Source organism: Labeo rohita, chromosome 15 (assembly GCF_022985175.1).
Source record: "Labeo rohita strain BAU-BD-2019 chromosome 15, IGBB_LRoh.1.0, whole genome shotgun sequence".
Taxonomy (NCBI): Eukaryota; Metazoa; Chordata; class Actinopteri; order Cypriniformes; family Cyprinidae; genus Labeo; species Labeo rohita.
The window spans coordinates 8,052,734-8,076,913 of NC_066883.1; the positions used below are offsets into that span (position 1 = coordinate 8,052,734).

Below are 24,180 nucleotides of genomic sequence, written 5' to 3' on the forward strand. Positions count from 1 at the left end.
TACTGCAAGAATGTTTTTCGATAACTTTGAGAGAACCTTTAGAGAACGTTAGCCAAAGTTAGAAGAACATTTTCTGTTAGCTTGGCGTCCTTACTGTTGGCGCATTGGCAGCATCCTCTTTGCTTCGCTATGTATTTTTCACTGCGTGAGAACACGATTTGTGATGTGAGAGTGCCATGGCTTGTCAGATCTAGCAACAGTAACTAAGGAGGACGGGTCTTTTATTTCTCCTAATTGTCACTTTGTCTCATAATGTGACTTTATTTATTGTAAATGTGACTTTATAACTGACATTGTGCCTTTGTAGCTCTCGTAAATGGGACTTTACTTCTCACAGTTTGAGTTTACATGTTGCAGTGTCACTTTAAATGTCGCAATTGCAAATTTTATTTCACAATGTGACTTTGTATATGGTCAAGTGACTGTATCTTCACTGAAAGAAATTTGGTGTAGAATCAATTTTCACAGCTAGTAAATTTCACAAATAATTACAAAGAAAAGACACATTACACATTGAATTAAACATGACATGTGGAAGCAGAAAGATCTAAATAGTTGTTTCTTGTAAAAAATACTCCAGATAACCAATCCTACAATTGCAACTTTATATCTCACAAAGTGCCTTTTTGTCACTCCTGATGATTATTATTACAGTTAGAATTTCAATAATGGGGGTTACAATAATCAAGTGAATAGTATTTCTAAAGGAGTGACGCACTCCAGCTAATCTTTTTGTAAGCCACAAATAGTGCTCCTTCCATAACCTTGGCTGAGAGCTCTGCCTGTCTTGATAACTTCCCGTAAAGATTTCTCTTTCAGCCATGAAAAGGACACAGAATGCATGTTCGTATTCGTCTTTGCTCAAATAATCAAGCAGGCTAGAGCCAATAACCCGCATGTTTGCATTCCTGAATCCTGGATGCAGCTCTAGCCTCTCTGCCCTTGGGTGTAATACAGCAAAGACCTCCATCGTAAACACACAGCTGAACGCCTCATTCAGCACACAGCCCTCATTTTGACGGTGGATTTCTAGTAGATGAGAACAGATTAGCTGACTAAAATGGACTGTTTTCTCTCTCTTATGGTTCTGAGAAGCTGTGTTGTTTTTTAATAAACTCCAAAACCAAGTAAACCCTTGAGGATGCTCTGCATAAAGACGTGCAAAATAAAAAGTGATTGCTCCACGTCTTGGCTAATGAGAGTTGGGGAAAAAAAATATAATTCAGGCAGACAAACACCCTTAAAGCTAAAGTATGTATTTTTTCTATTACAATAAGGGCTGTCAGACTTAACATGTTAACATATGAGATTAATTAAATATGCTTCATGCAGCTAAATTAACATATGTATTCAATTTCATTCATACATCAATCATTCTGTATGTTTACCACAAAATGTTTTGGATCTGACTGCAAATGATTGCAGACACTTAGGACATCTTAGGACATGCTAGTTCCTAGAAAATAGAAACAATCCATTTTCACATAAATCTTTGTGTAAAGGGATCTTCACGCATATGAGATTATGTCCATAAAGTGTGCGGAAAGTTTTTATTATTGCATTACTGTTGCTCATTACAGAATGCGTGTTCCAACACATTCTGCCAAAGTTTAAGATATAAAATCTGTCGTTTTTTTTTTTGTTGTTGTTGCGAATGAGATGAGTAAAGAACGCTGCTATATATTCACGTCACCCACACAAATTGTAGAACCTAAAAATTACACGTAGGCATGATATTTAGCTTTCTTTTCTTAAAAAAGAACTCGGTATGTTAAAATCAAATGTAAGAATCCTCTCGGGTTTCACCACACATCTGAGCTGCACGGCTACCAGAGACGATTGCTCATCACACGCACGGGAACAGTGATATGAATGTATAATGTATTGGGCTTCCGCGCCGAGGCAGTGGAATGAAGAATTGCCGGTAATTTTGCACACAATTTCATTAAATTGTTTTCTTACAAATTTCTTATGCAATTTTAATTCCGATTTGTAAGTAAATAGAAATATACTATGTATGAATATCTACTTAAAAAGCCACACTTTTTGAACATGTATTTACATAATAAACTGACATCGGTTTAATCATGTGTAAAACAACTATACAAAATTGGACTTGTTCAAAAGATACAAAGATGAGCCTTATTCCCTTTATACTGACAGCAGACATAATTTAATCAGTAAGTGATCAGCTGTCATAGAAACCCCTCCACCTCACTACTTCACTGTACAGTTGCTCAGCAACTGTTGCCACGGAAATTACAGGAGCCTTCACTAAACAAAAGTTTCCTGAACGCAGGTGCTCAAAGAAAAAAATATCCTAATAATTAAATGATGGAAAAAAGCCAGAAGACACACAAAAAGAGGAATAAATATTTATATGCAGAGAGGATTAAAGGGGAAAAAAATTAGAATTGGCTGTGTTCCACTGAGCCAAGACACAGACACACATATAGATACAGCAGATAGATGGATAAATAGATAGATATAGAACAGTATAACGATAGAGAGAATGATAGATCGATAAAACGATAGATAGACAGACAGACAGACAGACAGACAGACAGACAGATAGATAGATAGATATACAGACAGATACATAGATGATAGATAGATAGATAGACAGATAGATAGACAGATAAATAGATAGATAGATAGATAGATAGATAGATAGACAGATAGATAAGTATAATGATAGATAGATAGATAGATAGATAGATAGATAGATAGATAGATAGATAGATAGATAGATAGATAGATAGATGTAATGATAGATGTAGTGTAATGATAGAATGATAGAGTCAGCACCGATAGCCTTGTGGACAGTGTGCTGACGTATAGTGCAGTTGCGCTTCGGGTGTCCCGAGTTCAAGTCCCACCTCGTGGACCTTTCCCCACCCACCAACAGTATAATGATAAAGAGAACGACAGAATGACAGAACGATTGAATGGTAGATAGAATGATAGATACAGAGAACGACAGAACGATAGAATGATAGAATGACAGATGGATAGATAGATGGATAGAACAGTATAATGATAAAGAGAACAACAGAATAATAGACAGACAGATAGATGGATAGATAGAACAGTATAATGATACAGAGAATGGCAGAATGATAGTATGATTGTCTTTTTTTCATAAACTCACAGAGACTCACAGTCCTGTATATTCTTCATTTCTCTCTGTTCTCGTATCTCATACAAACACCTTTAATAAGCAAGTATGTGTGAAACTCGCTCATTATAACGATTTAATGATCCAAACTAATGATCATGAACATTCAGCTTCATCAGCACACTTTCACGTGTTTACCACAGCATTTCTCCAAACCCACTGAGCCCCTCATAAGGCTACACACACACACCTGCAGATCAGCTATTGTTATCTTGTGGTAGATCTTCTCCTCGTCCCGCCGTTCGTCCTGAGGCACCGTGATGTTAGCCAGCGCCGTCTCAAAGTCCAAAATCTGCTGCATCTGAACTCGAGTGGAATTCTTGTCTCCTCCCAACAACAATCCCAACTCTACCATATAATCCAGATAAGCCTTCAACACCTAAACACACACAAACCAGCATAGAGCAGCTATTGGACATGGAATGAAAGCTGTAAGAGACTCAAAGCTCTTGACATTCCAGTGTAAACTGAGACTTTAAGTTCTGCTTCATACCTTCTCGTTGGTCTTATTGAGGTAATAATCTCGGGATGGGAGGAAGAGTCCTGATTGGTCAACCTGAGGAAACAGGAAGTTTACACAGGTGAGCAAACACCAGAGACATGGTATATACAATTGAAAAAAAAAACAAAAAAAAAAAAAAACACTTGTAGCAGATGGTAATCAAGCTTAATATAGTGAGTAAGTGTACCTGAATGACATTACTGTTGGAGTTTTTGGGATCGACGCTGACACCGACAGTGAAGAAGGGCTGAGCTCTGTAAGGTCCAGAAACTATCTTCAAAACGTCCAGAAAGTTGTCTTTGTCCCAGGACTCTGTGATGTTCCAGCCCCCTATCTACACACACACACACACACACAGAAAGAAAGAAAAACATCAGTTCTAGTAAAAAGACTAAAGGAGACAATTAAGCACCTACTGTACTTATTTACCTGTTGTGGACTAACAACATGAAATCAAAAATGGACCCTGTTTACATCTGTTTGTTTTCATACTGTGCATGATTCATCACTGTTTTTGGATACATGTGTCCAACAACATGTGAACATTAAACCAAGACTCTACCACTTAAACCAAGCATAAACATCCCAGATATTTAAAATGTAGGAGCAACAAATGCCCACATATAGTGAATCATCTGCTTTATCTATTTATTATCTAACATACTGTATTTAATTTATGTGTAATTTATATAATCATATTGTGCAGAATGTGAAGAAAATAATTTCACAATATTAAAATTATTACACTGCACTGAAATGTATACATTTTGAGTTCAAAATCTAATGGTAAATACGTAAATAAATAACCAGTTTCATAAGTAACAACACTAATTCTTCAGAGGAAGAATCTGTTTTAATTAATCAATTGAATAATAGTATTTGACTGAATAATAGTATAATGTATAATAATAGTATAACAAAAATATACCTCAATGAATGTTAAAGAAAAACTGAAAATAAATATTATAACTAAAAAAATAAAATAAAATAAATCTGAAAATCAACTATGATGCATATATTCATAATAAAGTTTATATATGCTATATATATATATATATATATATATATATATATATATATATATATATATATGCTAAGTTTAAAATTAGATCAAATCATTATTAGATCAAAGGTATTTAGTTTAGCAAGTGTAAAAAAAGGCAAAAACTTGAGGAACACAACTCTGATGAGTTCAGGCCGACACCTCATTAAAGCCAATTAAATCTGTCTCACCTCTGAGAATAAACCTATTCTCGGCTCTATGAAACACTATTGGCTCTATCACTGTGATCCCAGTGACAAAAAGAGCGATTAAATGAGAGAAAGACAGAAGAGAAGGGCAGCAGTTGTGTTCAAAAGGCAGCTCATCAGTGTGATTTTTGTCCTCCATCTTTCCAACCATATCTCTTTTAAGCCTTGCAGGAGGCAGCTGTGTGTGGGGAGGCTGTAAATTAAGAAGATGAAGTGCTGTTTGACATCACTGCTTTGTGTCCCTAACACAGATTCATCTTTCAGGTCTGTGCTGAGGGTTAGTTGCAGAGCTTTCTTCTTCAAAATGGCTGATTCAGAGAGATAGTAAAGCATGAAAACGTCTCTCACTAAAGGATGTCTACATAATTTCAAGGCTCGCTGATTTTAAACCGAGAGGAATTGATAGTATCGGAGCCATTCCAGTTGTCTTGCACAGTTCAAATAAAGGAGTCTATTTTTAGGAGATGCACAGAAAAGCAATCAAAAAACTTAATCAGGCATCAAATTAATTCAAAGGTCATTCGACAAAATTGGTGTTTTTGTGTCCTTCATTAATATATATGTAAAAAGACTGCAAATTAAAAGAAATACGCAGAAAGAATGTTTAAAATATTACAGAAATGTCCTGACTCTGACTGACTTGAGTTTGCACTGTTTATCCTCCATACCACCGGAGATGGTGGTATGCTACAGAAACACTCACCTTTGCAATCAAATCGATGAGTGGTTGAGCTCCAAGCTCTTCTATTCGCTGTTCATTAAGACAGGAAAGGTAGTAGGACTGCGTCTTCCTCTCTGCTTCACTGCTTGAGTTAAAGGTGCCATTTTCTACAGGAACACATAAGAAATTGCATTTGAGTTGCATCACAAAATAGTAACATTTGCTAAGTAAAAGTTTAAAAAAGGGGTCCTATTAGGCTCTTTTTACAACATGTATTGTAAGTCTCAGGTGTATTAGAAGTTTCAGCTCAAAATGCACCACCGAACATTATTCCATGCTGTAAATACACCTTTCTGGGGTGAAGCAAAAACATGCTGTTTTCATGTGTGTCTCTTTAAATGCAAATGAGTTACTGCTCCCCACCTCCTTCCCAGAAGAGGGCGGAGCCTTGTGAATTGTGAGACAAACTCAGAATTGCAATATATAAACTTAGAATCCTGACTTTGTCACAATTCCGAGTTTACATCTTGCAACTGTTTTTTCTTGCCACAAAAAAAAGCTTATTGCATCTTTATATCTCACAATTCAGACTTTTCTTCTCAGAATTGCGTGTTTACATATTGCAGTTCTGTTTATATCTCGCAATTTTGACTTTATATCTTGCAAATGCAAGAAAAAAGTCAGAACTGTTAGATAAAAAGTCACAAATACCATTTTTATTTATTTTTTAATCCAACAAGCTTCCACACAATGCTCCTTTGGTCACTGTATGCTTTCATCAATATGTTCTCCAAAATTACTCCTTTTGTGTTTGAAACTAAACCAGGGTGAGTAAAAGATGACAATTTTCACATTTTTTAGGCACATAGATGCTAAGGCAAAACTGTCCCTCACAGAAATAAAAGACAGGACATAAAGGACAAGAGACAGGAAACAAAAACATCACATAGCTAAGGGAGGCAGCTTGGAGCACCATCGTTAGGGTAAACAAACATGACAGCAGGGAGAACAACTTGCGCAGGGTCAACGCACAGGGTCATAAAACAGCCAACTGAGTTTCTCCAGCTGCCTGTCAAGCTGACACAATGGTGCCCTCTGATTGGCTCCCATCATGGCGCATGGAATTATGGTACGTAAACAGAGGCAATACAGTGTGGGTAAACCGAGTCCAAACTGGAAGAAATGCAACAAAGGGTCCTGCCATCCATCTTTCTAATGTCACGTCTGTGACAGCTGCCCTTGTGTGACAAAACGTGACGAAAAGCAGACGCCGTTGGCGAGCCAAGCGAGCAGGGTGGTTTTCATCCTCAATAACCTCTGCCATCAGTCGCAGTCAAAACACTGTGTGCCACAGCTGCCAGCGGGACGACAGGCAGAGGGGAAAAGCACTGCCACTGTCATGCTAACTTCATTCACATGAGAAATGGCAAAATTAAGTGGAAGGGACCAGAACAGGTGACTCCCAGTGCTGGGTGCAAATTGGACTCAACAGAGAAACAACAAGCGAAGGGGCCACTCAAGTACTCCATGCAGGTTGACTTCCTAAGCAGTGTAAACACTCCTCCATTTACACATAATACTGTGGAAAAAAAACACAGCTCTACCTACATTTTTGTAAACCTTCAAAAACATGCCTATACATACTATTCAATGCAGTTTTCACACTAGTGGCGCCAACAAATTTGAGTCCTTTTCACGCAAATTAATAGACTTATTTTTGCAGTTCCTTGCACAATACAATGGTATGACCTCAAACACTGCTACCATTTTACCACCAGCTGCGTATGTGTGGCTTTACTGACATTGTAAACTTGCTCAGTAGCACACCCGGTACAGCACTGTACTTGTGATGCAGAGCACTGGGGTACGACACCCATGAAACACGAATCGATAAAAGAGTCAGTATATACAGTGCACAGCATAAATGAGTACACCACCTCTAAAACTTAACAAATTCAGCAATTACTCTTTACTTAGATGACATGTTAGGGTTCTTTGGAGATATAATGTTCCAACAAGCCTGCTTGGACAATTACCAAAGAAAAAAATGTCAAAATTATTCAGCAAAATAAGATTTTCTTATCAAAGTGATAAAATGTTGGGTTGCAAAAATGAGTACACACATATTTAGGTTTAAGGCTATTTTTGATTAACAGGTATGCACATTGAATAAAATTTTTTAAATTAAGTAATTTCCTGAAAAGTGTTGTATAGCCCACTGAATCATACACAGGCTTAATGCTGAAAACAATGGAACCACTTGAGAGAAAACTGCCAGGTGACTTATTTCTTAGCATAAAAGAGGACAAGAGGAATACCAAATTATTGTTTTAAGTTTGAAAATATAGAAGAAGTAGCACCAACATTCAAAAACAATGGACTTGTGACAAGGCTCCTGAAATAATCAGGTCTTCACTTAAAGTTTTCATTTAGTAATGAGTGAATTTTTGCTAGAAAAAAATAAGTGTCACAGAGCTGCCAAAAGCTATGAAAAGAGTGACACTTTATCTCACAGAGTATGAAGCAGCCTGCAGAAGTGACATGCATGATTGTTGTCACCACAACAATTACCTACTGTAGGCAAAGCACAATAAACTCATTGAACCTCTTCCAAGGCCCATATTTACAATATACAGACTTCTGGAAATCTATACTCTGGTCTCAAGAGACCAAGTCAATCATTTTGGATCCAAAAGCATCCAAAATGTTCTGGTGTTGCTAGAGGAGGAGTACAGTGAGAAGTGCCTGGTACCCACAGTGACGTTCAGTGGTACTAAAGCTCTTCTATAGGGGTGTATGAGTGCTAAAGGTGTGAGGGAGCTGTGCTTTATCAATGCTGTCATGAATTCACACACCACTGTGTGATGTAATACAAAAACTTGAAACAGAAGATGCTACCCTCTCTTCGTTCCCTGCATTGTTGTTATTTTTTCAGCATGACAATGAAGATATTCATTCTCCTTCAGTGGACATGTATTTCACTCAATCTTAACACTCTTGAGCAGCTGTGGGGGATTCTGTAGAGACGAGCTGAGCAAAACTCCCATTAAAGACCAGGGCATTTAAGGAGGTCGTCCTCCAGGAGTTAAACAGGACAGATTTAAAAATTGGTCACAAACTTGTACACTCAGTGCCAAGAAGTGTCAGAGCAGTGTACTTAAAGTTCTGAAGGACATACTAAGTACTAGAATATTATACATTTCCTGAATTAAATCTAGGGTGTTCTCATTTCTGCAATCTTTTATTTAAACAAAATTGGCAAATTTACTTATTTTACAGAAAATATTGGCATATATTTTGTTGTTTTTATTGCGTACATGTTTAATACATTTCAATTTTGCCATCTTTCCATGAATTATATTGGTGATCATTAAGAAAATACATCTTTTATATTTATTTAGAGGGGGTGTACTCATTTATGTTGTGCACTGTATATAGAGAGTCAGTATATCGATGAGAAGAGGCTTGATCAACCAAAATTTTATTAGTCACAGAAAAAAAAACACAAGTGAAGTCATACAGTCCATGACAGACAGATCATTAACGGCTGGTCTGTGTGCTAATACATCGGGCATGACATCCAAACGACATCACCTAGCATTCATCAACCTCAAAAATGGCTTTTCATCTGAAAGTTGTATGTAGTAGCAACTTTACATGGCCACTCAATCTAATGTTAACATAGAAAAATGTGCACTATTCAAGTGTCTGTGCGGAGTGTGGAAGCTGAATAGTGGCCCACTTATACTGCATGACAGATTGAGGCGCCAGTGCGGTCACTTGTTTTAAAAATACTCATTTTTGGTCATGCATATAGAAGTAATACATCTTTCGAATCTGTAAAGAATAACAACAAAACATTGCCCTTTTGTAAAATAATGAAAGCAAACAGCATGCGCTTTGTGCCGTCTCAGTCTCCATGAACTTGAGCGCGAAACTCTGTGTAGGCCTACACTTCGCCTAAGCCTTCTACACACTACACGATTTTAGCAATCCTATAAGATCATTGTTGATCACACTGTGCGACATGATTCACGATGCCAGTCTTTCATCTGGGACAGACGAAAATCGTGCAGCGTGTAAAGGGCTTTACAGACATGAAAAATATATATAGATTGAGTGAAATGTCTACTTTTAAATGAACCCATTTAAACAGAAAACAAATATTCTTAGATTATGTAATCTGTATGAAACACACACACAGGTGCATTACTATTGCTGTTGATGACGAGTTAGCGTCGCCGACATTATCTCTTAAGCTAAAAACAAAGAAAGCGCTAGTTTATTAAGACATTATTAAAACGTTAACACAGTCTCCTTGCTGTTTTTCCCTGACACATTCATAATTATTACTTCTTCTAGTGCGCTGTGGCAAGCTATTTTTGCATGCTTGAGCACTTATTAGGCTATTATTAATAAAATGTGACTAATAGTCAACTAATGCTTAAAAGAAACAACTACTAGTTGACCAGAATTTTTTTTTTTTAGTCGAGGACAGCCTTCTCCACATGACTTTGCATACAAACATTTTTTAAATCTTAATATTTTGACAAAATGACTTCACTGCTTTTTCATCATACAAAATACATTTGTAACATTTGGTGTAAATGTTGCAATTTCATTTTGTGTTTATAGTGAAAACACACACTTTATCTTTACACATCTCAACCAAGAACAGAGGAACACACGGGGGTTTGAACAAACAGATAAAAGCACACAAATGATGAGTCGCAAATATGCAGACACCTACCCACTCTTGAACACACAATTATGCCTGTCATCGTGACCTTTGATTGGTGCTTTTAGCTGTTGTCATGGCAATACACCTCACACTTCTTTGGAGGAGGAATAATTCACCCTTCTCTTTGTGTTTTACACACATCTGTGTTGTGCGAAAAAGATATGCTGTAATTAATCTACAATATGATCAGTCAAGCAAACAAGTTGCAAATCCCTAAACCAGCACTTAGTTTCAAATTCCCCTCTGTTCTTGCTCATTTGTCATTTCTGCAGTATTTTCTCCTCCTAACAGTGCAATTACATTAAGAAACAGGAGGCAGGAATATTCAAGTAATAAATTCCAAGGGGAACAGTGGCAGTCCAATTACCGGTCAGCAGGTCTAGTCTAGAGAGAGGACACACAGTGAGAGAGAAATGAGCTTTGGCACAACTCACTGCTCGTCTAGCAGAATTCAGAGCTGATCTCGTTTCATTTCCAGAATTTGTTGGTGTTTGTTTGCATTTGCTGGGCAAAAGGTGACAGTCAGCCTGGTACACTGGCACAAAATGCTCATTTGTCTTTTTCAGAGGCGCTCTGTGTGAGGGCAAAGCACATTGTACTGCTTTGCAAATGCATACACTTACAAATACATAATCTGACTTCACGATTCTATGCTTTTGCTTTTGGTTAAAGAATAATGTACTCTCAATCTGGTGTATCCTCTATCTTTTCATTCTTTCTAATTTAGTCACTGAACTATTCATATGTCTGTTGGGCTGTTTAATAAAGTTGCAAAACCTCTACTGGTTGACACATTTCTCTCAGCCCACATCTGAATATGCAGATTTCTTTTACGATATAAAAATAAAAAACAACTAGAATAATAACAATGTAATATATAACAATAAAGTATGTTATTATAGTGATATTAATATTTTTAATAAATTAATTGATGCAAAAGCCATGTAGTGTACACAAGAATATCATAAACTTGGTGGTGGGCTTCTATGACTTTTATGGATCAGTAAGCAGTGACCTAGCAACCACCCCCTAACTAGTCTCGCATGATTAACCTCCACAGTACGATGCATTGTTGTGAAAACGAACTAGCTACTCACGACTGTTTCCCGAACACGATCACATCTCTGTCGTTTGAACCACCTTAGTTCAGCAATGTAGGGCCGTTGTTAATGACGCCACCATATAATAGCTTCTGCTATTTAACTGATTACAGATCTTTAATCTCTGCAGCTATATTGAACATGGAATCTGATGACTAATTGACTGTTTTTTGTTAGATTCATAGAGCGTTACGTCATACTACGGGGTTCTATTAGGCATGTATGCACATGTGCATATTACAGAGGACGCGCAAAAATACATAGATTAAAATGCATTTATATTTAGATAAAATGGAATATATAGATTGCACTGCATGCTAGCTTGCTTACTGTGCATAAGAGCATAATTTATTGAACTTATATGTCTTACTAACAAGGAACTATGCTTCTAACCACAGGTCGAGAGCTGTAGTTCCAACCACATAAGTTTGTGATGCTGTTTGCAAATGTTCTTTTCATCTTTGGTTTCGGGAAACACAGAATCGGTGAACTATGTTGGTAACGACGGAACTTGCGACCATAGTTGGCTAACGATGCTTTTGGGAAACGCACCCCAGAACAGCAAAGCAACCACTCAGAAGATCACAAACACATAATAATCCCCTGGTAATCAACCAGAACAGCAAAGCAACCACCTAGCAACCACTCAGAAGATCATAATCACCTAGTAATGCCCTGGTAACCAACCAGAACAGCAAAGCAACCACTCAGAAGATCACAAACACCTAGTAATGACCTAATCAATCAGAACACCCTAGCAACCACCTAGAAATGACCTGGCAACCTCCAAGAACACCATAGCAAACACCTAGCTACGCTCTAGCAACCAGCTAGAACACCCTAAAAATCACCAGGCAATTCCCTGGCAACCAACCAGAACACCAAAACAACCACCTAGCAACCACTAAGAAGATCACAAACACTTAGCAACTCCTTGGCAATCGACAAGAACACCATAACAACCACCTAGCAACCATTCAGAACAGTGCAAACACCTGCAATGCCCTGGTAACCCTGAACTCTGTAAATATAATAAATGTCACAATTACATTTGATCTTTTTAGAATTTGTAGAATCCCTGGATGGAGTGTGATGTCATGTCCTGTTGCCCATATTCACAGAGGAGCCAAAATAATTTCACAAGCTTACAATCTGATGTGAGCACATATTTTATCCCTTCACTCCTTCTCAACATTTTCGTCATTTCTGTTTTTTCTTATCCTCTCTCTCTCTCTGACACAGGTCATTAGGGAATGCTCTTCATTTACTGTTCGGTAGAGCGTTGCGTTCACCTCACGCTGTGCACACGCAAGAACCCCAATCCGCAAAAGATGGATCATATATCTTAGAGTAATATGAGATCAAAAAATATGGTCATGTAAGGCGAGCATTATTAAATGTGCAGAGGGGTGAGAGAACCGTGTCATGTGATTGGATGAGGCTGGCTGCGGGGGTGATGCAACACACAGAGTCAGTGTGATGGAGTGTCATCAGGGCAAAACGGCCGCAGGGACCCCAGTGTGAGAGCGCATTCATTAGACAGAGAGAGAGTTTGATCAAAGCCAGTGCGTTACAACAGCTTATTAAATAAAACAGGCAGAGTCGAAAAGACCAACAATTAGAGAGAGAAATGAAGCAATGCGTTCAAACGCAAAAGAGACTACATTAGCATTTCCTGTAGGGAACATTAGAACTTGCAAGGCAGCAAATAAATAAACAGAGAGTTCAATAAATAATAAATACTGGCAATATTAAGTTTTTTCGAAAAAATGAAAAATCCGCATCCTGGTATACAGTGAGGGAAAACTGATGAGATTCCTAGACTTTCCATTAATTAGCATTCTTTGTTAAGGCAAGCAATATTGCTGTTTATCATATTTACATACAAAACTTTTGCAGGTAATGAATGACAAGCCTACATAAAATCACACGGCTTGTTGAGGAAAGGTGCTATTACTTAGAGATTAGACCTACAGTATGTAGTTCTCCTGGTAAATGGGTAAAAATCACAAACACCTAGCAACCACCAAGAACACCAGAGCAAACCACCTAACAATGGCCTAGCAACCATCTAGAAACATCAACACAACAACCGAGAACAACCTAGCAACAACCCTAACCCTAACCCTTAGCAACCATTTAGCAATAATATGGCAACCATAAAGAACAGCACATCACCCACTTGGCAACACCTTGACAATCATCAAGACATGTCTAGCAACCAACTATCAATGCCTAAGCAATCGCCCAAGACCCCGTAGCAACCATTTAGAAACACCAGGGCAACCACCCAGAACAACCTAGAAAACCTTTTGTAATGCCCAGACAACAACAAAATCCTAGCAACCATTTAGCAACACCCTGAAAACCTTTGAGCACAGCAACTACTATCCATTGTCCTGGCAATCAACAAAAATTATGTAGCAACTACCAATGCAACTCGACAATCCCGTAAACACTCTAGCAAATGACCTAGAATCATCATGCAACAACTTAGTAATATCCTGGCAACGATCAAGAATAGAATAACAACCCCTAAGCTTCATCCTGAGAATCATCAAAAACTGTGTAGCAACCACCTATCAGCAACTTCTCAATCCCCAAAATAATCTAGCGTCACCCTGGCAACCACTCAAAAAAATCTAACAAACAACTTGCAGCACCCTGACAACTACTCAGAATATCCCAGCAATTATTTAGCAATATCCTTTAAGTAACCATTAGGGAAAGCATAACAGCCACTTAGTAACAACATGGCAATCATCAAGACCTGTGAAGTAACCACCTTTCAGCACTTTAGCAACCATCCAGAACACAATAACAACCATCTAGAAGCTACACCTTAGTACCTGCCCAGAACACTGTAGTGCAGAGGTCACCAGATCCGGTCCTGGAGGGCCGGTGTCCCTGCAGAGTTTAGCTCCAACCCTAATCAAACATACCTGAACCAGCTAATCAAGGTCTTACTAGGTATACTTGAAACTTCCAGGCAGGTGTGTTGAGGAAAGTTGGAGGTAAACTCTGCAGGACACCGGCCCTCCAGGAACAAGTTTGGTGACCCCTGCTGTAGTGACTATCTAGCAACACCATGGCAACCACCCAGAACAACATAACAATTACTCACAGTGATCTGACAACCATGGGTTCCAGAATATCCTAGAAACCATTTAGCAACACCCTAGCTACCATCAAGAATACTATAGCAACCTCTCAGCAACACCCTAGCAATCATCGAGAACTGTGTAGAATCTACTTAGCAGCACTTTGGAAACAATCCAGAACAATCTAGCAAAAGACTTAGCAACATCCTAGCAACTACTCAGAACACCCTAGCAACCACCTAGCATCACCCTAGCAACCTCTCAGAACAGCTAGCAGCCACATAGTAATGTCATTAAAAATCAGAAAGAAAACTGGCAATTAAGGACTTCACACATAGCAGCCACACAGCAGTATCTTGGCAACTGCCCAGAACACCCATCTAATGACCATCTAAAAACACCCTAGCAACCATCAAGAATACCATAGCAAGCACTTACCAACACCCTGGCAATCATCAAGAACTATGTTCAGTAGCAACTTCCTAGCAGTAGTTTTAAAACCATCTAGAACACTCTAGCAAAAGACGTAGCAATACTTTACTAACTACTAGGAACAGCCTAGAAACCACCTAGCATCACCCTAGCAACCTCTCAGAACAGCCACATAGTGATGCTCTGGAAAAACAGAAAGAAAACTCTAGCAACAACCTGGCAATTATTGATGACTATGCACATAGTAACCACATAGCAGCATCTTGACAACTTCACAGAACACTGCAGTGACCATCTAAAAACACCATGACAACCATCAAGAATACCATAGCGACCAATTAGCAACACCCTGACAATAATCAAGAACTATGTATAGTCGCAACTTCCTAGCAGTACTTTTGAACCATCCAGAACACTATAGGAAAAGATGTAGCAACACCCTAGCAACTACTCAGAACACCCTAGCAACCACCAGGCACCACCCTAGCAACCTCTCAGAACAGCTAGCAACAACATAGTAATGACATGGGGAACAGAAAGAGAACTCTAGCAACAACTTGGCAATTATTAAGGACTATGCACATAGCAACCACACAGTAGCATCTTGGCAACTGCCCAGAACACTAAAGACCATCTGAAAACACCAAGAACAACACCAAGAACACCATAGCAACCACTTAGCAACACCCTGGCAATCATCCAGAACTATACAGTCGCAACTTCCTAACAGTACTTTGGAAACCATTCAGAACACTCTAGCAAAATATATAGCACCTCCCTAGCAACTACTCAGAACAGCTAGCAACCACATAGTAATACCCTGGAAAAACAGAAAGAAAGCTCTAGCAACAACCTGCCAATGATTAAGGACTATGCACATAGCAACCTCATAGCAGCATCTTGACAACTGCCCAGGACACTTTAGTAACCATCTAAAAACACCATGGCAACCACTCACAACACCATAGCAACCACAGAATAACACCTGGCAACCACCTAGCATTGTCCTAGCAACCTCTCAGAACACTTTAGCAGTGGCATCATCACTGCTAGTTTGAATTTCAGCACCACAGGAAGTTTTTGAAACTTTAATCTTACATTTCTTTAAAAAGTATAACTGATAAAAACAAGACTTGAAAGCACAATACTGTAAATCCATGAGAGGGTGACTAATGGAGCCTTTTACAGTTAAAGAAACCGAGAACGAGTGCAGAAAGTCATTGTCCCGTATCGAACAAACAGATAGGAACGGATGCTCCCTGAGAAAACAAGTAATCAGGACACATAGAGCAAAATCGATGAACGTTTCTGAGCAGATCTACAAAAACAACCCCAGTACAGAGAACAGAAGTGTAAGACTCTTCAAAACTCATGAAGGCAGCGGTTTTCTATTGGAAAATCGAATAAATCATTTAGAAGTCTTTCTAAGTATATACTGTTGTGTGAACACTGAGTGAGATTTACTAAGCAAACCCCATCCTACAAAAAGGATAAGCATATGTGTGTGTGTTTGTGTGCGTGTGAGGAGTGTGTGTGTTTTCCAGCACTTACCCAGCAGGTGTTTGAGCACAGCCTGGTTCTGGTCCCAGATGCTGTTAAATGTGCTCCAGCGGGACCGGCCATCTGGCAGGGGGTTTTTGCGGACCCATCCTCCACAGGCGTACTGGTAAAAATCCTGACATGGGTCGGCAGAGCGGTCCAGAGCTTCCACGATCTTACTGGCCACGGTTACACAAGCCTCTGTTAGACAGATACTACGGACGGGATCTGGGGGTTAAAGACAAAAAAAAAAAAAAAAAAAAAAAAATGCAGATTATGTTGATTTAATCCATTTCAGTGATCTGATTTTGTCTAGTTTTCGCACTCGAATCACCACTAAGATGTAGTTTTATGTAAAATCAGCAGGTCTGGTATGTGACCAAAAGTGTGAATCATATACACTGGCCAGCTTTCTAAAAGACATTAGTAACAAAAATGAAGAAATGGTTAGATTTGTGTCTTTCAAGACAGACACATTAACCTGTGTTCATTCAAATGAAAGGGGTCATGACATGAGAAATCAAATTTACTTCGATCTTTTGGCATATAATAGGTCTTTGTACCATTAAAAGTTATCATAGCTTCTCCTAGCGTCCTCCTCATTATAAACAAAGCATTTATTTAACCAAGCTCCAAAAACGGCTCGTTTGGATCGGAAGCTTAAGATGACGTCACCCGGGTATAAATATTTGCATACACTGCCTCCAGAGCAAGACATCAAAAAATAGTCATCTTCTCACCATAGGCCCTGCCTAGTGGCGTTCAGTAGCTTTATGGCTGGCACTTGATTACACTGAATGTGCGCTGAGTGTCATGTCGCATTAAAAGCAAATAGAAATTACAATCACTTGTCTACACTGGATACAGTATACAGATGAACGTTCACTTTCTGACAGTCCATGCACTTGAGTCTGTCATCAATAGGACAAATGAAGTGAAAGAGCATTTGCTTTGACACATTTGGTTTAAACAGCTCATTCGCGTGTTTATACAGATATCAGAAGGATCCCAGCATAAGGAACAAGTGGATAGTTTATTTGTAATGGCATGCCGGATTGTATCAGAAGATTGTTTGGAGTATTTTGTTTTGTAAACGAGGCACAGTGCCATGGAGAGTTCACAGAGGAGCATTTGTGGAAAGATGAAGCAGTACTAGATCTGACTGCAGCTGCATCACAAATGGTAAGTAAATGATTTCATAATGCTTTGTCTGGAAATTACAGTTTTTTTATCACGTTGTCAAAACACTCACATGCAATAGCGAGAAGGCGTTGATACTGTTTCCAATGCAATGATGTTAGCCAATCATACAGTGGCCATTTACTGAAAAGCCTTAAAGGACACACCCCTTAAAAACAGTTTAATGGGTAAATGAATTTATCAGAGACAAAAATTCAACAAACAAACACACACACTTAGACCTACATTTGTGCACATAACATCGATCTGTGGAATGTGTGGTGAATGTTTCGTCTGACGGTGTTTCTTTCACAGGTTTTTGGCTGCTTTATTTTGAACTAACCACCAGATTACACTGTTTTCGACACACTCAAAGCTTTGAATTTTTTCCCGAAACAGTCAGAGGAAAATGTCAGTGCTTGCCCATCACTACTGTCAACTGTTGAATGAATGAGTGTCACATCCCGCTTGTTTACTTTGAACCGGAATACACTCCCACTTTTGTTGCAAGGCCTCATTGGGTGTAGGAAACTTGTGGATATATTATAGAGTTGTTTGGGGTGGGCATAAATTAAACGTCAAAATCGAGGGGTCAAGGGTCTGTCCATATAAAAACTTCCCTTGTCCACTTCACGAAGTGGAACGCACTTCAACATGGCAGCGATGAATCCCCCCGAGGGGAAGTGCTTAGGGAAGTTTGCGAGTGTGTCTGAAAGTGGAGTGGAACGCAGCCTAGGTGTTGGAAATGTTCACCTGTTTTGTCTTCTTGTGTTTTCATGCACCAATGCTAAAGGTGCATTTCCGCCACCTACTGGACTGGAGTGCCAAGCACTGGGTGGAGCACAGGAAAGCAATGGTAGCCACTATTATTTTTACATTTATTTCACCAAAACCAATTGGAGCACTCCGAAAATGATCAGCGTGCCACACTGTACTTTTCATACTGACACACTTGAAAAAAAGTGAGTCATGGAGATGTGTCTGGCCATTGTACTGAATTCGTCCAATTAGATATTTGTTAGATGAATCAGTTAGTTATTGTGTATATGTGTGTGTGTGAGTTACCTCTGTTATAGCGGACTCCCAGTGTGATCGCACAGCCAAACAGAGCTAGAAGTGAAGCAAGAAGCAGACCGGCCAACACCACCTCCAGCTGAGTCCTCCTGCCCAGTGGACCAAACAGCTGAATACCACCCTTACGGAAACCCACCTGAAAGAAAGTGAAATACTGATCATGGAGCTTTTTTAAGTTGTTACTCTTTGCTGGTAAACATCCCAAACTGTGTAAACCAAAAAAGTTTGGAATGTTTTTATTTATATATTTAAGTTTTCGTAATGCCATGGTTTTTGGATATATACCATGGTAGTACAATTCTCTTTGGCATATCTTGGATCATGTTATGTAAATACCATGGTATATAAACTTGCCAGTAATTCAGTGCCATGATATATCTGTAACAGGTTGTTTGGGTGAGAAACACGAAGGAGGCAGAAAGTCCAAGGAAACAGAATATCTAATAAATCCAGATAACCAGGGAAAACAATCGCTTAATCACAACAGAGACAGGACACAGAAACTACAGAAGGGCAGGGCTATAAGTACTAACCAAAATGAGGGATTAATGAGGATAATTAACAAGGAAGAGGTATATAGAATAAGAATCAGGAAATAAAGGAAAATTAGGTCAGGGGAAAAACCCAATGAAGACACAACTCAAAACACAAAAGACATGTGACAATATCTGAATACCACGGCATTACCATCTGATAGCAGCACTGCAACACCACAGTACATTTTAGTGACAATAAATGGCTGGCAAATTGTGGCACTGCAGTTTAAACACTTGAAATGTTGAACACTGTTGCTCCCATGGTGCAGGTTTGTGTCTGGCTAGTGACTAATACTGATCTCATTCTTCTTTCTTTCTCTAATAAAAAATCCTGTCTAAAACACTGAAAAAAAAGATCTCTTCAAAAAATGCCTTCTTAAGCTGAAACGCTGTGAACATCACGTAAGGTTTTTGTGTCAAAATATACTTCACGTCTCTTAACATCATTCCACACCTAAAGAACAAAGAGCGAGTTGCCTGGGGGATACCGTATCAAATACATGCGTCATATCATTGTATGCACGGCAAACCAACAGAAGAGGTGTCACATTTCCTGTTTGACATAAAAGTGAGCAGCAAATGAAAGGGGCCATATAAGTCGATATGAATTAATATCAAATGTCACTCATAATGCATTGTAGAAAATTCCCTGGAAATCTGACCTGCTGTTTTCTTCTGTTAAAAGGTATAATATGTCTACACTAGAAATAATGCTGGAAGAAAAGCTGCTGAATATTTCTCATGCTGTTTTATCTAAACTCATGCTGTTAACCGTGCTTTCTTTCCAATTACCATACAGTATGTTCACCATTTAATACTTCTAAAAGCGGAAATACAGGTATACTATACATAAAAAAGTGAATTCGTTTCTAATCCACAAGATGTTTGCGCATTTAGTCATGAGTCATTACGTAATAAGCACTGAACCAAATGTCTACTTTTTCTTATTATTATATTAATGACCTCTATTATAATTGAGTAATCTTCACATTTCAAAATACTGTTGCTCATTGGGATTAAGATGCTAAATACTGAATAAGCTGATATGTAAGCGTGCGTGGTAATACATGAATGTGTTAATGGTTGTGACATACTGTGACAGTTTCTGCTATGTTGGCTTTGACAGCTTAGCTTAGTTTGGATTAATTTGGTTTGTTTCACTGGAGAGGAAAAGAACTAGAAAAAAATCTGGAGTACTTCAAAGTTCAGTGCTTGGTCCCTTCCTCTTCTCCAAATATTTACAAACCATGAAACCTACGTTCTTAAAAATGAAGGCTCTTTGGCATTGAATGCTCTATTGGCATTGATAGTTTCATAACAAACCTTTAACATCTATGGAAGCTTTTCAATGCACAAAAGGTTCTTTATAGTGAAAAAAAAACTTGTTTGAAGTATTAGGATTTTTTTTTTTTCTACTGCACGCTGATGACTTCTTTTATTAATGACCTCAATTATAATTGGCTAATCGAAATACTGTTGCCCACTGGGGTTAATTTGCTTAAGGCTGAAATGTGGGTGGTAATACATTAATGTTTTAATGGTTGTGACAATATCTTTGACAGTTTCCGCCTTGTTGGCTTTAACAGCTTAGTATGGATTTGGTCTGCTTCACTGGAAAGGAAGTTTTGTGAAATACCTCAACACATTTTTGAACTGCAAAAGAACAAGAAGAAATCATGTTCTCCACGATACATCTGCTGTACAGAGCATGAGAGTTGTGCAACCTTGAAAGAGAGCAACTGAATGATAATTGCACACAAAAATGTCTAAATCAATTCACAAAAAGAGATGTCTTCATTCTGCTGCAATTTGACGATGGTGACTAACCACATCCTCCTTTCTACCCTCTAGACCAGGGGTGGCGAACTCCAGTCCTGGAGAGCCGCAGCCCTGCAGAGTTCAGTTCCAACCCTAATTAAAACTCACCTGCCTGTAACTTTCTAGTAACCCTTCAGACCTTGATTAGCTTGTTCATGTGCGTTTGATTAGGGTTAAAGCAAAACTCTGCATGGCTGTGGCTCTCCAGGACCGACGTTCGCCACCCCTGATCTAGACACTGGACATGGGTAGATTCTGCATGCTGACTTTGAGAGAAGCAGTCAGTATCTAAGTATATATATCTAAGTATATATCAGCTAACCACTGGTGTGCCTCAAGGCTCAGTGCTTGACCACTTCCTCTTCTCCAAATATTTACAAACCATGAGACCTGAGGTTCTGTATTGGTTCCATGAAGAAACATTAACATCCATGGAAGTTGGAAGCTTTTTCATGTACAAAAGGTTGTTTATAGTGGTAAAATACTGGTTTAGATTTTTAATATCTAACTACACTGATGACTTCTTTTATTAATGACCTCTATTAAAATTGGCTAATCGAAATACTGTTGTCTACTGGGGTTAATTTGCTGCAGACTGAAATGTGGTGGTAATACATTAATGTTTTAATAGTTGTGACAATATCTTTGACAATTTCTGCCTTGCTGGCTTTAACAGCTTAGTATGGATTATTTGATCCGTTTCACTAGAGAGGAAGTATTGTAAAATACCTCAACATATTTTGGAATTGCAAAAGAACAAGAAGAAACCATGTTTTCCATGACATTTTTAAAGAGCACCTTATGAACAACTTCTGACTAAGCATATCCTCATATTCTACCCTAGACACTGGAAATGGATAGATTCTGCATGCTGACTTTGAGGGAAGCAGTCAGTATCTAAGCAATATCAGCTAACCACTGGTGTATCTCAAGGCTCGGTGCTTGGCCCCTTCCTCTTCTCCAAATATTTACAAACCATGAAACTTACACACTTAAAAATGAAAGTTCTTTACTGGTTCCATGAAGAACCGTTAAAGGGGTCATCGGATGCTAAGTTCACTTTAACATATTGTTTGAACATTAATGTGTGTTGGCAGTGTATGTACAAATCTACCCTATAATGATACAAATCCATGGTTTTTAATGAATCTGTAAAAATAATATTCCCTTTTTCAAATCGAGCCATTCTCAGATGCCTGTCGTTGTGGCGTCACACCGACAGAGGCCGCTCCCATGATAATTGATTGACATGAGCGTTTTACCTCAGATCAGCTGTAACTCTTCCCCCTATTTGTTTCGATGCCGGAGCAGGGATGTAAGTTAGACAAGAATATCTCTGATTGAGTGATTGCGCTGTTGTGTTGCCGGATGTAATAATGAACATAGTGGTCGTCATTTACTCCCGACATCTGAAGATGTAGTAGATTACATTTGTTTGTGAAGGAAATGCTCCTCCCGATCTACATATATCCGTCTATGTTCGCGCGAATCATTCGTGATCCAGCTTCACTTACAGCAGAAGTGAGTATAAGGGTTTTTTTATGAATCTTTGCAATCGCCTTTCCTAATAATGTGCTAGTTCCCAAGTTTAGCAGCTAAATGCAGCTAAAGTAAACAAGCTTCTCTCTCTACAGAGAGAACGGAGGGGCGGGGCGAGCAGAGCTCATTTGCATTTAAAGCAGCCTTGACCAGAATGAGATGATTTTTGCAGAGCTGAATTCGCAGAGCTTTTTAACCAAAGTATATTATGGACTTTTCATTAAGACCCTAAAGAATCATATCAACTTGTGGAAAATGGGCTGATGACCCCTTTAACATCCATGGAAGTTTTTCAATGCACAAAAAGTTGTTTATAGTTGAAAAAAAACCTTGCTTAGAAAAAAAATCTACTACACACTGATAACTTCTTTTATTATTGACCTCTATTAAAACTGGCTAATCAAAATACTGCTGTCCATTGGGGTTAATTTGCTGAAGAATAAAATGTGGATGGTAGTACATTAATGCTTTAATGGTTGTGAAAATATCTTTGACAATTTCTGCTTTGCAGGCTTAGTATGGATTATTTGATCTGCTTCACTAGAGAGGATGTTTTGTCAAATGCTTCAACACATTTTGAACTGCAAAAGAACAAGAAGAAATCATGTTCTCCATGATACATCTCCTGTAAAGAGTATAAACAATGAGACCTACACACTTAAAAATGAAGGTTCTTTATTGATTCCATTAAGAACCATTAACATGGAAGCTTTTCAATGGACAAAAGGTTATTTATAGTGTGAAAAAAACTTATTTAGATTACTTTAAAATCTTAAAAAAAAAGTTTATATCACTTAAAAAATATATAAAAATTACTACTGCACACTGATGAATTCTTTCATTAATATAATTGGCTAATTGAAATGCTGTTGTCCACTGGAGTTCATCTACTGAAGACTGAAATGTTGGTGATAATACATTTATGTTTTAATGATTGTGCCTTGCTAGCTTTAACAGCTTACTATGTATTCATTTGGTCTGCTTTACTTGAGAGGAAGTTTTGTGTTCATGTTTTCCATGATACACCTGCTGTAAAGAGCATGACAGTTGTACAACTTCTGACTAAGCATATCCTCTTTTCTACCCTCTAGGCACTGGACATGGGTAAGTTCTGCATGCTGACTTTGAGGGAAGCAGTCAGTATCTAAGTAATATCAGCTAACCACTGGTGTACCTCAAAGCTCAGCGCTTGGCCCTTTCCTCTTCTCCAAATATTTACAAACCGTGAGACCTACACATGTTCTTTTTTGGAAATGATGGTTCCATGAAGAACCTTTACCATCCATGGAAGCTATTCAATGTACAGAAAATGATGATGCACTAAAAGGTTTTTTGGGGACACCAAAATAGTTCTTCTATGGCATCGCTGCAAAACCCCCTTATGGAGCCTTTATACTGAAGAGTCTATTGTCAGAATTTCAAGCTGCTGCTATGTTTTACCCTTTCATCTGATGTTCTTACAGTGTCTGTATGTCTCTTGACTTGCCTGGATATCTCAGCCTGGAAGAAATAGACAGATTTTCTTTCCT

At 38.4% G+C, this 24,180-nt stretch overlaps 1 protein-coding gene across 5 annotated transcripts in view; it reads right to left on the minus strand.

The window, feature by feature from the left end:
- The window catches only part of ece2b (endothelin converting enzyme 2b), a 72,294-nt gene that overhangs the window by 15,362 nt on the left and 32,752 nt on the right, over window positions 1–24,180 (minus strand). For all 5 annotated transcript variants that reach the window (XM_051129346.1, XM_051129349.1, XM_051129347.1 and 2 more), the window contains 6 exons: window positions 18,750–18,894; window positions 16,518–16,733; window positions 5,635–5,759; window positions 3,868–4,014; window positions 3,672–3,734; window positions 3,369–3,557 (listed from right to left, as the gene is read on the minus strand). In XM_051129346.1, the coding sequence (XP_050985303.1) occupies window positions 3,369–3,557; window positions 3,672–3,734; window positions 3,868–4,014; window positions 5,635–5,759; window positions 16,518–16,733; window positions 18,750–18,894 (885 nt within the window). The remainder of the gene's footprint in view (window positions 1–3,368; window positions 3,558–3,671; window positions 3,735–3,867; window positions 4,015–5,634; window positions 5,760–16,517; window positions 16,734–18,749; window positions 18,895–24,180) is intronic.